Here is a 19,335-nt window from a genome sequence, read left to right on the forward strand (position 1 = left end):
TCACATACTGATGTGGGTCACTTCCGTTTTCACCACTTGCCTGTAATGTGCTACAAACGTGATAAGCCAAATGTCAACACCAGTACCAATATCTCTATCGGTGACTCTTGTGTTCTGTGATCTATATACTGTGGCACCAACTTTTGGGTAGGAAGCAGGAATATGGTGCATTAACACTACCTCCTGTCTCTTTATCGCTTCCTCAGACAGTGTTTCCATGTTACCTACCCTGACTAAGAGCGCACATTTCTTCCATTGTCGTGAAGATGCATGAGAGATGTTTCAAGAACATAGGGAAGCTCTCCCCAAAATTTGTAATACGGAGATCCGCAATTTTCCTCCTTACTTTTTCTTGGAGAAATTTCTCAGCCGATGTGATTATCAACACAGTTCCCCAACAGTTTTTTTTTTGCATTTTGTTTTAGCGGGAGCTGACTCATATCGAAGAACTCCCTTTAACCCATAACGTTAACAAAAGATGAAATGTTGTTTCCTTTTTACTATTGGATCTGTTTATATTTATTATTTGCTTTTTGTTTTCCACATTATTTATCTTTTTATTGTTTTCCATTCTGCGACTTCGTATTTATGCTCGAAGCTTTCTGCTTATTTAATTTTCCCATTATCTGCTTTTTTTTTCATGTGTTTTCGAGATTGAAAATAATTGGGTTGTGTATTTCATTACGTTAATAACGTTACTGCTACTACCACTGTGGCGAGTAGTTATTTCTGCTATTTCTGAGGCGGCCATCTTGCAACACGAGTAAATTTTGCAAGTACAAGTCAGTCGTAAAAACATATACAGTTAAATACAGCAATGTCAAGATGAACCCTTTTCCACCACAGGGAATTGGAGTGGATTCTTAATAAATCCGATAGGCTTTCGCAATATTCCAGAATGAGAAACAGATAAAAACAACTTTTTTCACCAATTAAATATAATAAAATCCTTTTTTTGTCTTCTCAAAAACTACAACAATAATTATAATGAATTCTGAGTTAGCACAAGGTCACAATTTTGAGGGGTGATAGTTTGTCCATTCCAACGCCACCCAGTATTTGGCAGGTATTTTATTCCATTTTATTGCCTTCTATGTGATGAAAGGCAAAAATTGACCTCGGCGGGATTTGAAATCAGAAGATATAAAACCAGAAGAAATATAAAGCATTTTTCTGAATATTCATCCACCTCTTTTATTTATTAGCCACAAGAAGTTGACGAGACACAGAAAAATTCAAAGAAACTTTAAACAAATGGCCTTAAAAAGGTGTTTAGGGTGGGACGGACAATTTATACAAAGATGGCAGAAAGGATAAAAGCCGTTATAGTAAGAGGAAATTTACTACGGGACGGGAGGATAGCTGGAGAAATCATCAGAGAAAGAACTCCTGTCAAGCAAGTTTTTCGGTCCGTTAGTTTCTGACAACGTAAAGGAGTCAGACCCGCCTAGGTCATGACCCTTTGGTGTCTCTTGCTGTTTTTGAAATGCCATCTTTTTATGGAGTTTGAACTTGAAATCTTCGTGTGATTTTTTTCCCTGAACTGTTATGTGTGTGTGTGTTAGATAATCCTATTGTTCGACGAATTGAAAATTTATAAAGCAATATTTACACGGAATAAATAACAAATGTACGACAAAGCAGATGATAATTTGACCAAGATATCTATACAAAAATTGTTTCTGATTTCGCTTCCAAATCTACTTCTTTCCTGACATTCCAAAATTTTCAGAGACGAACTTCTGAGTTATCATGGTTAAGTGAAGGCCAGCGTTCTCTGGATGACTGAAATTTAATACTTTGTTAATTCTATCCGAAGGCTGAACTAGTTGTTTGTCCTTCTTATGCTCTTTAAAATGTAATCCCATTTCTTTCTCGATTTATAATTCGTCTGTAAACTTCTTGTGAATGTTGTATCTACCCATATTGCGCCAGCCAGGGATCGACATCGTTATCAAGGTTTCTAACAGTAACTTTTATGCTTCTTTATTTGGGTTTGTACCTTGCCTTGTCCCCTATTTTTAAAAACAGAAGATAGAGCAATATGCTCCTCCACTTATAGCATCTGCCAAGACTGTCACTAGCTCGAGGCGGCTAGCTGGCAGAAACGTTAGCACGCCGGGCGAAATTCTTAGCGGTATTTCGTCTGCCGTTACGTTCCGAGTTCAAATTCCGCCGAGGTCGACTTTGCCCTTCAACCTTTCGGGGTCAATGAATTAAGTACCAGTTACGCGCTGGGGTCGATGTAATCGACTTAATCCCTTTGTCTGTCCTTGTTTGTTCCTTCTATTTTTAGCACCTTGTGGACAATAAAGAAATAAGACTGTCACTAACTCTGGCTTAGATGGAACAAGGAAACTTCCTGTGTCTTTGGAAAAGTACAGATAGGATTCTTTTTATCGCGGGTCACGGGCCTCAATGACTGATTGCAGTATACTGGCATTTGGCCAGCGAGCAACATAATGCAAGGCTTTCCATCTTTCGGCAAAATGTCTTATAAGTGCTTTGTTAGTTTTACAAACGGTTGTGCATTTAATTTCGCTCAACAATGAGGCGGATTCTTTCTCACATGATATTCGGTCTGCTTCGTAAGATCTTATTTAATTGGTCGTCTACCTTGGACACTCAGTTTTATGATATACCTGCCAGTATTCTCTACAGGACAAAACTCTTGAACTGTTTTGTATTCTTGCAGAGTTATGAGAACTTCTATGTCTAAGCTGATCTCAATCGACCATATATCGCAAAATCTTCTATCTGCGCTGACGATCTACTCGTATCGCGCCAGTCAGGGGTCGACATAGTTATCAATGTCTCTGATAGTAACTTTTTGCTTTTCCTTCCCCAATACTGCGGAACCAGCGTTTGGGGAGGTACATAACGTACTATTTGGGTTTGTACTTTGCCCTGCTCCTTATTTTAGAAATTGAAGATAGTGCAATATGCTCTTGCACTCTGGCTTGGATGGAACAAGGAAACTTCCTGTATATTTGGAAAAGCACGGCTAAGATACTTTCTTTCTATCGATACTTTCTTTCTATCGCGGTCACGTGCCTCATTGATTGATTGTTACATACTGTCACTTGACCGGAGTGAAAAATACTGCAAGGCTCTCCAACTTTCGGCAAAGTGTTCCGTATCAAGGTTTTTGTTTCTTTCATTTTTTTTTCTTGAAAGAACGTTTGCGCTCTTCTCTTCATTTTTACATTTGCTCTAATGTATGCATAAAACATGAAAAAGATGATGTACCAATAATAGTCAGCTCAAAACTGGAGAAAGGCGGTTAGGCAGTAGTATATAAGAGAGGACTTACGCATTCGCCACACTTGCAAGAATTTCTTTCTATCAATTTCTGAATGAAACTGGTTACTCTGCTGGTTATCACATCCCAGTTCGTACCCACCTGAAGATCCGAATCAAATCACACTCGAAGCAGATTACCAAACCTAGTAGTTTCGTTCGACAGGTTTGTTAATAGAGGCAGTGCTGGGCCAAATCGCAGGGTCGATAAAGAATTCCCTTAGAAGATTCCTCTTCTTAAAGGTATAATGCTAGTCTTAATTGCCTTTCTTTGTTGTGTAATGTGTTTTTCGTTAGAGCTGCTTTGTCTAAGAATAGGGTCCCTAGAATAATAGATACAGGAAATACTCTGCATATGTGGGAATTGCTATTAAATCCTTTTTGGTAGTCAATTCAAGCCATACCAAGGTTTGTATTCTTCTAACTGTCTTCTGTGAGTTATCAGTACCTTTCTTTATTCAACGATACATTCCCTTTCAGCACTCTTTCTGTTTTTACAATTTATTGTTCTGTAGATATGTAGCTCTTTGTAATGTAATGTGGGATATAAAGGCTTTGTATACTGGTAATTTGTTACAGGTTTATAGTTTTGTGATAACTTTCTAGGAGCAATCCCATGGTCATTCATGACCGAAGGGGGTCTCCTCCTATAGTTTTGTGGTATTCTCTGAGACGAAGTAGTGTAGGTTTCCTTCTACGGCATACAATCAGGTGTTGATTCTGGTTGGCTTATAGTTTCATTGAGAGGTGTTACTATTTATCCTTTGGTACTGATCAGGTGCTTTAGTCAGATATGAAGGACTTTCTTGATCCCAAGTGCTTTCCACTTGCTTGCAGCTCTTAACGTATTGATGATTTCCTTGTCGGTTATGGTGGATCATATATGCAGTGTTAATAGGACTTTTTCTCGTCTTTTTGATCCATTGGGCATTTTTAATGTATTTATTGTCTTGGCCCCGTATTACTTTTCAGCGCCCTTGGATTTCTGTTGGTGATGGTGTTGGTACTTTTAAGTCGAGTTTTTTTAGTATTTTATTGCAATACTTTATTCTCCTGGAAGAAGCGTTCATATTTCTCTTTTTCTTTTTGCTGCTATGTTTTGTTTGATCCATTCTTTTGCTTCTAAGATATCTTCTTGTAGTAATCTGATTGTTTTGTTACCTTTTTGTTATCTGTTTTTTTTTCTCTTTTTCATGTTGGACCCCCACTTCCTTTTCTAGTTTGCAAAGTAATGATAGATCTTCCTTTCCTTTCTTAATTTATGTAATATTCTCGCCTTCCATTTTGTGGGATCAAGTTCGGTTTACTTCGATACAACTACTTCCGTTGAATAGAACAGATCATTCAAACTGTCAACATTAAGGTGGTTTGTTGCATTGGGTAATTTATTGTAAGCCCCTATTTTATTTATTTCTCTTTCATAAACTCGTTTATTCTTTTGTACCTTGGGAAGGTGATGCAATTGATCTTCGTCCATTTCTATACTGATATTATTTTCATCTAATTATCTATTAGATTTAGAGCTTCCTCAAAATTATCCCTGATAAATTTCCTGCGATATGTGTTTCATGATTATGCAATTCACTTTAATTCTCCGATTACTTCTGTTGAATATTCATATCGACCATGAGTTTCCTTAAGCTTTCAATGAGATTTAAAGCCGGAGATTCTGCTGGTTATTGGAATACGTTGACGTTCTTGCTTTTAATGGGTCCCTTGATTACTCTCGTGGGGATGCTTTGAACCAAATGCTCATGTATATAGAAGTATAGTGTTTTTTGCGTTGTTCATGGTGTATGGACCAACCCCCTTTCTAGACATCACCAAGCATCACCATTGTCCCTCTCATGCTTAATTATCGGATTCATACATTCTCGATGAAATTCTACTGTACAACGTCGAACGTATACTTGACCATGAGAGCCGAACAAATAAAATTTCAGTCTGTTTGCATCCAATTCTATGTTCTTTAGAGAACTAAATATGGATACAATTCTTTTCCAGAGAACTATATATTTATTTAAATACTATACTTCTCACAAGTCCAAATATTTTAGTAGATTTTTGGTGGTTTTGAGGCTAATTTTCTGATGGTATTTCTGTCGAGCGTCATTCAAAATGTCAACGACAATTATTTTCCTTTTCTGCAGCGATAAAAATCAAGTGTATAGGCTAATCTTTTCGGTAGTTTATCGCTACTGCCCTGATTAAGAACGGCGAGAAAAGCTACTTGTTTCATAGTAAATGTCCACTTGATAACCAATAATTACTGATCGCCCGGTTTCAGCAAGAATGGCTTAAAAGTTCATTTTAGTTTAGGCAATTGTCAATCGCATTTCTTATGGTAAACTTTGTTTTTTTCATTTATCAGTCATGACATATGTTAAGATGACAGAAATCAATTAGCTATTCATAGTTTGTCGTAAATAGAAAATAATATCGAAAATTAAATTCGAAACATGTTTTATCTTAAATGCTTTTAAATTAGGTATCGTTCGACTTTGGAGGTCTTTCACTAATATTGTTAATTATTGGCTTATACGTCATTTGAAATAGTAAAGAAACAAAAATTCTCTTCCTTGTTATGTTTAGTTTGTATTGTAAGTGATTAAGTGAAATAATTAGCGCTTAGTAAACATATTGTCCTTTACTTTAAACTAAGTGGTATATCTACATGTGTAAGCGTGGAGTATTTATTCATCCACACACACACACACTTAGGCACATACACACATACCTACCTACCTACTTACCTACCTACCTACATACATACATACATACATACATACATACATACATACATACATACATACATACATACATACATACATACATACATAAAACTAGAGATTAGCAAAAAAGAAAACACTTACGCTGACCTATTGAGAAATCTGTTACTCTACCCGTATTACACATTTAGGTTTATACCTATAAATATTGTGGTACACTGGGCTATGAAACAAACTGCCTAAGCACCAGTCTTGAGAAATTAGGCTTCTCAAAACCAGAAAGGGGAGAGTTAATTTATTCTTCTACTCTTTTATTTGTTTCACTCATTTGACTGCGGCTATGCTCGAACACCTCCTCGAAGAGCTTTTTGTCGAGCAGTTCGACCTCAGGGCTAATTTTTTAAAGACTAGTACTTATTCAATCGGTCTCTTTGCCGAATCGCTAAGTGACGGAGATGTAAACACACCAACACCCGTTTCCAAGCGATGATGGGGGAACAAACACAAGCAAAAACACAAGGATACACACATATATATATCATATATATATATATATATATATATATATATATATTATATATATATATACATATGTAAGTATACATATATATATATATATATATATATATATATATATATATATATATATATACATACATAGAATATGGGAGTTTAGTTCCTTGTGATCTAAACGAATAGGTACGCTGAGTAAGTGCTGTAACGACTTATCAGGGTTCCAACCTCGTAACTGCAACGTGAGCAATGGATCAATTTTAGATATCCGATTTAGCAGATATATATTTGTGAAAGAGGACAACAAACGCAGAGACATAACAAACATCTCAAGTTGTATACATTATTTTATATTATTCTTAAATTAGTTGAAGTTTTACAGCTGTTTCTGGGATACCCCTAGTGAAAGGCGTGTATGCCTGAATATGGGGTGTCCCGTCATCAGAGACAAGTAGAGAATATATGAAAGATCTAGACATGGAAATATTCAGATAAAAGATTTAGACCTAGAAAATTCGCAGATAATAAGCAATAAGATAAACGAGTAGATAGTAAGGAAATAAAGAAATAAAGCTCATAGTTCATCTTTCAGAGGATATGGATGTTAGTCCGTATATCCTTAGGTAAAATCCAAGGTAAAGCCGGGTAGTATTACGGCAAAGTAGTGTGTTCACAGCATAAATATCTAGGCAATATTTTGGCAGAAATGGAATGGTGTATCCATATTGAAATGGCTGGTTTGTGAGAGAATGACCACAAAAATGGCTGTTAAGCAGAGTGGAGGGAGAAGTAGAATCTATATTTTTATATCTCTATTTTTATTCTTCTAACCAATCCTTGTGACCAGTCCTTACTAATACCCCGTCGCTTAGCTTCTCCTTCTCTCTATTCCCACAGACTACCCCCATTTCTCTCCCTCTCCTCATTAGCCTCTCGTTCCCTTTTTTTCTTTTCCTATTTCTCCCTTCACTCTGCTCAATAGCCACTTTTATGGTCATTCTCTCACAATATGAATACACCATTCCATTTCTGCCAAAATATTGCCTAGATATTTATGCGTAGGCCCCTGAGCAGGTATGCGTGTGTGTGTGTGTGTGTGTGTGTGTGTGTGTGTGTGTGTGTGTGTGTGTATACGACGGCCTTCCGTCTATCAAATCCACTCACAGGGCTTTGGTTGGTCCAAGCTATAGTAGAAGACACTTGCCCAAGGTGCCACGTAGTGGGACTGAATCCGGAACCATGTGGTTGGGAAGCAAGCTTCTTATCACACAGCCACGCCTGCGCCTACACACACACATACATACATCAAGCATGCATACATACATACATACATACATAATACATACATACATACATACATACATACATACATACATACATACATACATACATACATACATACATAACATACATACATACATACATACATACATACATACATACATAATATAGTGCCATGTCATTCGCTCAATATATCATATCTGTTTCCCTTCTACTTAATACAATATCATAAGAATGATAGATGATATATCATACAGTAATAGAAAAGACTACATGAATGACAGGAAAATATTAGACCATACTTTGAATGCGAAATTCAAAGTATGAAGGCTTTCATCCTATTTCCGACTTGCAAGCAGCCTTTGGCTGTTGGTCGGTGATGGGAAGCAGCTACGAAGTAGAATAGTTCTTATATAACATATAACGTTAGTTGCATCCTTAACAAGTAATACTTCAAATAGAATAAACTTTCCTGATTAAACGTATTTAAACACACACACACACACCTATACACAGATATGTATGTACTTATGTATTTATGTGTAGATTCATGTATGCATGGCTCAGTGGTTAGAGCGTCGAGCTTACGATCGTGAGGTTGTGAGCTCGAATCCCTGACCGGGCTGCGTGTTGTGTTCTTGAGCAAGACACTTTATTCCACGTTGCTCCAGTTCACTCAGCTGTAGAAATGAGTTGCGACGTCACAGGTGCCAAACTGTATCGGCCTTTGTCTTTCCCTTGGATAACACTGGTGGCGTGGAGAGGGGAGGCCGGTATGCATGGGCGACTGCTGGTCTTCCATAAAACAACCTAGCCCGGACTTGTGCCTGGGATGGTAACTTTCTAGGTGCAATCCCATGGTCTGTGTCGTGACCGAAGGAGGTCTCATGTATGTATTTATATTTAAATGCACGTACGCATGTATTTACGTATGCGGGCATGTATGTGCATATATGTACGTGATCTTCCTGTGTTAATTATTTGTATTTTCAATTGGTTTGTAACAAAAGGATAAATAGCCTTCGCTGCAATTTGGATAACGAAGATTAAGAATTAGAAAACTTCATTTTCGAAAAGTTTTGCAAAATTTTACTGTTCCGCTTACAAACTGTATTTTATAAAATGCATGTTAGCTGGTCGCTTTCTTAGTTGAAAAACCTCAGTGGTTCACTTTGGTCTTTAGTAACATAACTGTATGCAGTAATAATTATTGGGGAAAATGAGCCCATGTAGTCTGGATAGAGAAGCTGTTTAGAAACAGCTGATAGTGAAATATTTTTTTCCACTAATTTTGAAAGAAACGTTTAAATCTGCAAGTCAGTTGACATTTATAACTGAACATAATTTTCTTTTCTGCCCAAAGAACTATATTAAGCACGGTATGTTCGTAATTACTTTACTTTTCTATGTTTATTTTTTTTCATTGGTCTGTGGGGTGGGGTTAGAGGAAGGGACTGTGTCTCTAGTATTCGTAGTCTCTATAAGTTTGGCAAAAGTGATGCGGTTAATGTTCCTCTTTAACAGTTGCATATGATGGGGATCGGGATTACAGAAGGAGAACGTTCCGAGAGGGAAGGGCTAAGAGTAGTGGTAAATGTTAAGGTGAGAGAAGGCCACAATATAGTTAACGAGAAGAAGAGACGAATGAGTAGGATATGCCTGAATTGAGATTATTTCGGGTTTAGGAGCACAGGCCGCTGATAGTGGTAGAAATAGCAAGAAGAGAAGACAGCACGTTTAAGGGCTATAGTTTGAATGACATGATGTGAGATTTTGAATAATTTGATAAGAGATTTTATATAAATCAGTCTAGGTGGAATTTTGGGGATGTGATTTTTGATGCCGGTGTGTGTAGTAGTAGCACTGGTCCAGATGTGGAAGCAGTTATACGATATTGTGTGCTTTATCTGGACTTAGACAAATTTTGAGGAGAATACTCTGTTAATACTCCTTGTATTCAAATGTATAATATATGTTTCCAATGTGTTATATTCATCCCAGGACAGATTTTCTCACAGCTGCTATGATATTTTCTTTTTTTAGCCCTTTGCTCGTATAAAGTATTTTTATAAGTTTGTCTAAACGTCCACACTTAATTTCAGATTTTTAGCTAACCCCTGTTTCTTACGTTCTTAGTAATATGAAGCTTTTCTTGCATATGTCCCAAGTAACTCTGGTGGCTGAAAAAAAATGGCAATATGTATCATATATGATGCATGGACACTAGGGATAAATGTCCTATGTATTGCACGTTGTACACAGGACTTAAAGGGTTAAAAAGAGTATGCTGCTTTAGAAGGTACTACCTTAATTATATTTTGGAGCAAGTGCTGATCGCATGTGTTATATTTTCCATAGAAATACAACTTAACAGTTTTGTTGGCATTTTGAAGGGTCGAAGGACTTCATTGTCTCCATTGTTCATTAAGTATTTTATAGATGTATGTATATATATGTATATATATATATATATATATATGTATATAATATAATATTCTTATTTGTTTTCTCTTTCCACTGTTGTAGCCACAGAAGCTTCTCCAGAAGTTATGGGAGTTTTTATGCTGCCAACAAGGTGTGAAGAGCTGCTGCGACTGTCACTGGTTTCAGGAGAAAAAGATCTCGAAAAGTGACATCCAGCATTCAGTGCATAATCCCCGTCTTGACTCGACGAGCAGTCATAGCGAGAGCGTCTCGTCACGGGATCGCGTCGACTCGATCGACAGCCGTGCCCGTACAGACTCTACGTCGTCTACAGGAACGCTGATGAATGATTATCGACGCGCCGGTAAGACACCCATCATCGATATGAAACCGATAGAATTCTGGGCAGCAAATCGCGAGAGCATTCAACCACGTCCAAAACGGCGTCATCCGAGTGAAGCGGAAATCAGCGTCGAAAACTTCCAGCGAGAACTGTACGAGGTAAACAAAAGCGAGGGGTTAACCGATGAACAAAAACTAGTCAGGTATCAACTCGGTCAGATCCACTTCGGACTTCAGTATGATGTGTCAGAAAAGGTCCTTATGGTTAAAATTATCGAGGCTAAAGACTTACCGGCACCGTACTGCTTGGATAAGGAACGTCAAGATATGGCCCGGTCGAACCCTTACTGCAAGATCTCCTTGCTTCCAGACCAAAAGAACTCGCAGCAGTCAACAGTACAGCGCAAGACACAGGACCCAACTTGGAACGAATACTTCATGTTTGAGATTCCTTATAAGGAAGCTCAGATGAGAATTCTTGAGATTTTAGTCAAAGACTTTGATAAGTATTCCAGACATTGTGTTATTGGCCAATTCCACTTGGCACTCAACTCAGTCAAGTTAATCAAGGGTGGTCACATGTGGAAACCATTGTCACCAAGTTCAAAGGTAAGAAAACCTTTTCAGTTTATTGTTTGTGCCTCTGCAATTGTTGTTACAGTTATTATTACTGTTCTTGTCGATGCTGTTAATGTGTAGTATTTTTGTGGTTGTTGTTGCTATTTGTGTTGTTGCTTCATTTATTATTTGTGTTGTAGCTGTGAGAATACATGGCCTAGTGGTTAGGGTGTTGCCCTCACGATCGTAAGACCCGGGTTTCAATTCCTGGACCGAGTGGTGCTTTGTGTTCTTGAGCAAAACACTCCATCTCATGTTGCTCTGCAATCACTTCGATATCTGATATGTGGTGCACCGTACCACATGTGGCGCACCTGTTCGTTATAAAATGCAATCTCATGTTGCTCTGCAATCACTTCTATACATGACATGTGGTGCACCGTATCACATGTGGTGCACCGTATCACATGTGGCGCACCTGTTCATTATAAAATGCAATCTCATGTTGCTCTGCGATCACTTCGATACCTGACATGTGGTGCACCGTACCACATGTGGCGCACCTGTTCGTTATAAAATGCAATCTCATGTTGCTCTGCAATCACTTCGATACCTGACATGTGGTGCACCGTACCACATGTGGCGCACCATTCGTTATGAAATGCAATCTCATGTTGCTCTGCGATCACTTCGATACCTGACATGTGGTGCACCGTACACCCGTTCGTTATAAAATGCAATCATTTGTCCAATTTTTCAGCTAGAATCTGCAGACTTCAAGAGACTATCATCAGTTTTTTTTTATTAATTCTGCTGTATTGTGATTGGGGGTATTGATTCTTCTTATTATAGCGCTTGGTGCATCGTCTAGGGTAGAATACAATCGAAGTAACTGTAATAATCTCTATATAAGTTGAAATAAGAGCTGCTATCGTGCTACTATAAGCATTACAACGAAATGCGTGTAAAACTGGCAATAGGCCCAGTTCAAATGTGAAATGTAGCTGCCCGACCATTTCAACCAAACACTTATGATTTATGAGTGGATTACAAAAAAAAAAATATACACATACATTTACATACGCATATGTTTGTGTATGTGTGTGTGCGTGTGTGCATGAATCTCTCTCTCTCTCCATATGTGTATATATATATATATATATATATATATATATATATATGGAAAAATTTACGGATTTTTTCTCTTACGAGGTTTTTCACGCTAACTACTGATAATTTCTTTTAAAGATTTTATCCTCAATTGTTAATATATATATATATATATATATATATATATATATATATATATATATATATGTATATATATATATACATACAGGGGGCGATAAATAAATTGTATCGAGCTTACGCAGAAATGAAAATAACACGGTCATCTCATTTTGACAGATATATTTACCAAAATAACATAGAAATATCTCGAAATACTAAAGAGTACATTTATTTATAAAAATTACTATTAGCATCAACCACGGCCTCCAGACGACTTCGGAATCTCCTGCAACTCTTCTGGACGGTCTCCTTGTTTAAGTTGGTGAATGCTGCCATAACCTTTGCCTTCAGTTCATCTTTGGTGTTACAAGGAGTTTTGTTGATCTATCGCTCAACTGCACCCCACATATGATAACCAAGGGGGTTGTAGTCTGGGAAGTTAGGTGGCCAAATGTTAGGAGTGATGTGGTCGTAGAAATTGTCTGACAGTCATGACTGGGTTCTCCTGCTTGTGTGGCATGGTGCAGAATCCTGTTGCAAAACATAGGGTGTTCCAGCTGCTACCCTCTTGACCCAGGGCAGCACAACTTCCTCCAGGCACTTAATGTAGGCTTCCGTGTTGATGTTGATTGGATGTTTGATTTTTATCACTCTCGGTAATGTTTTGGGGACACGGCAAGCCAACGGTTGTTCTGTGTGTTCACTATCTGATCCTGGCAGAATTTTTTTCGATGAGAAAAGCCAAAGCATGTTCGATTGGAGGGGTTGCTTGAGTTTGTTTAAAAACTTCGTAGCGCGGTCTTACCTCTTGTCCTTGATGGCTTTGCATAAAAAGTGATCCGTTCTCATCTTGTATGAGGAATACCGAATGTCTTTATGGGCCGCCTGCCTGATAAGAAACTCAGACACTCTCATGTCCCTGGGAATGGACCTGATTGGCTTGGAAGGATTGTTGTCAATCATGGTCTGGACCTCACCAACAAATCAGAACGATCAGAGTAATTTTTCCGTGCTGCCGTACTTTCGTAATCACTATTAGACTCTTATAGAATCCTTTGCACTGTCCTCAGATTGGCACTCAAACACTGAAATGTTAGTATTGGAGCTTCTGGCGCAAATCCCAAGTAGCATAACATGTCGTTTCCAAATTGCTGGCAGAGTGAATTGTGTCATGATGCTGTTTTTCTCACAGACAGTGCTCAACTGACCCTATTATATTGTGTAGTCGACAAAATAAAAAATAAGGAATGCGTATGAGGGAAATTAAAAATATAAATCTATCTATCTAGGTCGTCCTTCAGGATGCAACCCCACAAAAATATATAAATTGGCGACAATTTACCCATCGCACCTTGTGTATATGTACACACACACACACACACACACAAACACACACAAACACACACACACACACACACACTCACATTTGTAGTATTTATGATAATATACTTACTAATAACAGATGAGGATAAACAAATTGGAAAGATTTATAAAAGTTAGACTTTTCCTACCAAACTTCCATTCCGTTTTCTCTAACAAAGTTAGACATAGTATCTCTTAAAATTACAAGCTTCCACTTTCTGGCCTAATTACAACGGCACTGTAACTACCACCATATAACCATAGTTGCTGAAACAGCACTATATTAATTACCCCAACAGCCCTATTAATACTACCTCATTACAATAAGCACTACAACGTTACTATAGCCACCATCACATCCCTTTGCCGTTCAAGAATTTGGACCTGGAGATCTCCATTTCCAGCGACTTCGAGGGCCACCTCCCAGTGGTGTCGGGCGTCAAAGAAGAGCCCTCGACTACATCAAGATGACCAAAGTTTTTTTTTCCAAGGTCTTCTCGCCCCTAAGCCCTAGACCATCACCTAATCACCCTTACCCGTCTAGTTGCTTAACAACAACAACAACAACAATCACACCCCTTTAGCCTTAACCATTACATCATTATAGCTACTACTAGACTACTTTACCTACTAGCATCTTACTATTTTTAATACTGTACCGCTACAAAGTACTGAGTATGATGACTTCAAATTTCATCCAACAGTGGAACCCTGTTTTGAGGAGTACGGGATTACCTCTTAGCCGCTATTGACACCCAGGTCTATTCGGACACAGAGTAATACCACCTGTAAGGGTCGTAACTATGGGTTAATAAGTGAGGCAGTTGGGCAGATGGAGACTAGGTGGATGGCAACCTATCTAGGGGAAGGAAAACCCTAATTCCGAATCTCTGCTGTTTTGCGCCTATTGCCAGTCATGGAAAAGGCTTCGGGAGATGGAGCTTCCTCGGGTAGTTCGATGTTGTCTACAACCTCGTTCTGGCAACATGTGCAACGGCGCTGACGCCAAAGTGTAACGGACATTTTTTTTTTCTTTTGCATCCATTAGTAGCAAGGAGAGAGAGGGGAGGGGGACTTGCTGCAAGGGTAACTCTCTGTCCTTCGTACCATACTGCTCTGGCTAGAATTGTATCGAACATCCTATACAAGAAGCATACCACAACACCCCAAACAACAATGGGACGTCCTACAACTCCGACTTGTTTAGCAAAGACTGACGTTAACGCATCGAACTGTTCAGCTACGAACAACTACGAGATTCATTTATTGTCATTAATGCCAGTCTGAAGGTGGCGTGCTGGCAGAAGCGTTAGCACACTGGGCAAAATGCTTTGCAGCATTTCGTCTGTCTCCACGTCTTGGGTTCAAATTCCACTGAGGTCAACTTTGCCTTTCATCCTTTCGGGGTCGATAAATTAAGTACCAGTTACGCACTGAGGGCGATGTAATCGACTTAATCCCTTCGTCTATCCTTGTTTGTCCCCTCTATGTTTAACCCCTTGTGGGCAATAAAGAAATAAGAAGCGTTAGCACGCTGAGCAAAATAAATTACAGCATTTCGTCTGTCTGTACGTTTTGGGTTCAAATTCCGCCGAGGTCGACTTTGTCTTTCATCCTATCGAGGTCGATAAAATAAGTAGCAGTCAAGTACTGGGGTCTATGTAATTGACTTGGCCACCCCTGCAAAATTTCAGGCCTTGTGCTTATAGTAGAAAGAGATAATGAGAGACGGAGGTCACCGATTGATACCGAGGTGGCGAGCTGGCAGAATCGTTAGCACGCCGGGCGAAATGCTTAGCGGTATTTCGTCTGCCATTACGTTCTGAGTTCAAATTCCGCCGAGGTCGACTTTGTCTTTCATCCTTTCGGGGTCGATAAATAAAGTACCAGTTTTGCACTGGGGTCGATCTAATCGACTTAATCCGTTTGTCTGTCCTTGTTTGTCCCCTCTATGTTTAGCCCCTTGTGGGCAATAAAGATATATAATTACTACTACATTACTGTAACTACCACCATACTTACTATCTTTTACCTTTTACTTGTTTCAGTCATTAGACTGTGGCCATGCTGGGGTATCGCCTTGAAAACTTTTTAGTCGAATGAATCGACCACAGTATTTATTATTTTTGAAAGCCTGATACTTATTCTATCGGTCTCTTTTGCCAAACCGCAAAGGTTCAAGGCCCTTTAGGGATGGGGGCCGATGTAGTTCGTGTCTAGAGGCCAGTCTTTATCCACATCCTTGTCTGATGGTGATATTGATGGCGGTGGTGGTGGTGGTGGTGATTGTGGTTGTGGTGGTTGTGGTGGTGGTGTTGGTGGTGGTAGTGTTGGTGATACCAGTCTGGTGATTTGTCGAGTAACGTTGTGGCTTCTGTAACAGTGTACGGGTATATTTAATTGTACTTTAGTAGCTGCGGTATTGCCTAGCGATAATGGTGATAGTATTGGGAGAGCTATATCGATGAGGTGTATTGGCTGTAGAGATATAATGTCTTGGTTGTAGTATTGAGGTATGTTTGTGGTAGGGGTGTTGTAAGTTGGCTGTAGTGTTGTGGTACGCTGGCTGTAGTAATTGTTGTGTGTTGGTTGCATGGTGTGGTTCCAGTTGTAGTTGTGTGGTGGTAACTGTTGTAGAGTGGTTGTATAATGACGTCTTATCAAAGCAATGGCTTATTGTTGTTCTTGTTGTTTAACTTCAGGTCAGGTATGGTCGACCAAACCTATGGTCAAAGATATTCCACCCTTGACCATACTGTCTTTTTTCCAGTAGGCGTGGCTGTGTGTTAAGAAGCTTACTTCCCAACTACATGGCTCCGGGTTCAGTGTCTTCTACATTAGCCTCGGGCCGACTAAAGCCTTGTGAGTGGATTTGGTAGACGGAAACTAAAAGAAACTATAAGTTGTAAAGTTGTATATATGCACAAGGGAAGGTGAAAAATTATACGCACTCATATTTTTTCAATGTATTTACACCAAAGCAGGGGATAAACAAATACGTCATTTTTCTTTATAGTCTCCTTCCTTTTCGATGCACTTGGTCAGTGGTTCACAAGTTTGCGGATTCCCTCCAAGAAGAAGGGTTTCGATTGGTCGTGCATCCATTTATACACCGCATCCTTCACATCTTCATCCGTAGGAAATCTACGACCTCGTAAACCAGCTTTGAGCTGTCCAAAGATATAATAGTCGGAAGGGGCGAAATCTGGGCTGTAGGCAGGGTGTTTCAGCACCTCAAAACCCAATTGGTTAATGGTTTCAATGGTCTGGACGGCCGTGTGTGGCTGTGCATTGTCATGCAACAACAAAACTTTCTTCGACAATAGGCTTCGGCATTTGGCGTGAATTGCTGGCTTGAGTTTTTGGCCAGCAAATCACTGTATCTTACACTGCTGATCATACACCTCTTTTCCAGAAAAAAATGGACCATTGCTCTTTGTTCTTCTTTGGTGCACATTGCTAGTGGAGCGGCCATGCTTACACTGTAAAGCCAGAAAGAAAAATGGCACGATCAGGCTCGAACTTCGATCATGTGACTACAATAGCCCCAACTATAAGCACGCATGCGCAGAAGACAGTGTGACAATAATAAAGACATGTTAGCGCGAAAGTGCGGATAATTTTTGACTTCTCTCGTATATATATATATATATATATATATAATATATATATATATATGGGGGGGGATTTGTCCCCTTCCCACCGCTTGACAACCGGTGTTGGTCTGTTTACATCCCCGTAACTTAGCGATTCAACAGAAAGAGACCGATAGAAAAAATATCAAGCTTTAAAAAGAAAAATTTGTACTGGTTGGTGGGGGGTCGATACATTCGATTAAACAATTCTTCATGCTGGTGCCCCAGCATGGCCGCAGTCTAATGCCTGAAACAAGTAAAAGGATGAAAAGATAAAAAGATGTGTAGGAAAGCTGGTATCACACATTATCCAACCCTCCCTTTGTTTTCTAACGCAGCAGAGTGTGATCTGAGAGGGAGATTTAGTTGCTATTTCTACCAGTTCGAGCAAACACTTAGAAGTAGAAGGTTGTACCAAATGCATTAACGGCTGCAAGTGATACTGTGTTGGTAGTTGCTTTTCGGCGGTATTACTAGTGACCAGAGAGGCGGATGTACGAATGTGGTGGTAGATGCAGTGGTGTGGGATATGACAACGTCCGACATTACAGTGGCGGGTGGTTTTTACTAAGTGTCTCTATCACCAGTGCAATATATTATGACATTAATTTCAGTCGCCGTCTCTTGATGGTATTTCCCTGTCATGTTTGCTCTCAAAATAGCCGTCTATTTGCAGTGATATGCATTATCGTGTTAACTGTGCAATATTACTGGAGTCAGCCTGTCGGTAGATAGAGTAATGGCGGTGGTGGTGATAGTGGTTAGTGATTTGTAGTGGTCAGTGGTGCAGAGTGCGTAGTTATATCATAATTTCCTCCCACCACTTCTCCCTCTCTTTATAATTCATTCGTTCATTTATTCCCCATCTATACTATCAAAGTAGATGTATTATATTATTTCCCTCCTGCTGTGTACGCTTGGCCAGTGGACACAGTTTCCGTACAGGAAAGACAACGGCAATATTTCAAAGTTAGTCATTTGAATTAGCTGACATTTTAGTCATGTTTGAATGTGAAATACTGCGCATATATATGTATGCATGTACATATACATACATATATATATATATATTATATATATATATAATATTATATATATAATATATATATATATATGTACACATATATATACATATATATATATATATATATATATATATATATATATATATATATATATATATATTATATATATATATACATATACATATATACATATATACAAACACACACATGCATATGTGTAATACATGCATACATAACTACACATGCATATAAACATATATATCTGTATATGCATATATATATATATATATATACATATATACTTATATATATATGTATATATATATATATATTATATATATATATATATATATTATATATATATAATATATATATATATATATATGTGTGTGTGTGTGTGTGTTGTGTGTGTATATATATATATATAATATGTGTTTATGTATATATGTATATATATATATATATATATATATATATATATATATATATATATACACATGCATATATATACCAAAATATAATATATAATGTAATATTATATATGTGTATGTGCATTCACTCACATATATACGCATACACACACATACATTTATATATATGTACATACATATATACACATTTATACAAAATGCACACACACACACACATACTCACATGCATGCACACACGCACATGCACACACACACACATACACACATATACAGGGTGCAATGGTTCAATTGTCGTCATTTTATATTTTTAATTTCTCGCATGCACTCTGTTTTTGATTTTGTCGGCTACACAGTATAGTAGGGTCAGTTGGGCACCGCATGTGAGAAAAACAGCACCACGATGCATTTCACTTTGCTAGAAATTTGAAAACGACATGCTGCACAGCTTGTAATTCGTGCCGGAAGCTCCAATGTAAACATTTCAGAGTGGGTGTCAATCTGAGGA

At 38.3% G+C, this 19,335-nt stretch overlaps 1 protein-coding gene across 1 annotated transcript in view; it reads left to right on the forward strand.

Moving 5' to 3' along the window:
• Positions 1–19,335, forward strand: part of LOC115212329 (synaptotagmin-17) — a 44,036-nt gene that overhangs the window by 7,957 nt on the left and 16,744 nt on the right. The window contains exon 2 of the mRNA XM_029781192.2: positions 10,350–11,198. Within this exon, the coding sequence (XP_029637052.1) occupies positions 10,350–11,198 (849 nt within the window). The remainder of the gene's footprint in view (positions 1–10,349; positions 11,199–19,335) is intronic.

Source organism: Octopus sinensis, linkage group LG5, assembly GCF_006345805.1.
Source record: "Octopus sinensis linkage group LG5, ASM634580v1, whole genome shotgun sequence".
In the NCBI taxonomy this organism is placed as follows: Eukaryota; Metazoa; Mollusca; class Cephalopoda; order Octopoda; family Octopodidae; genus Octopus; species Octopus sinensis.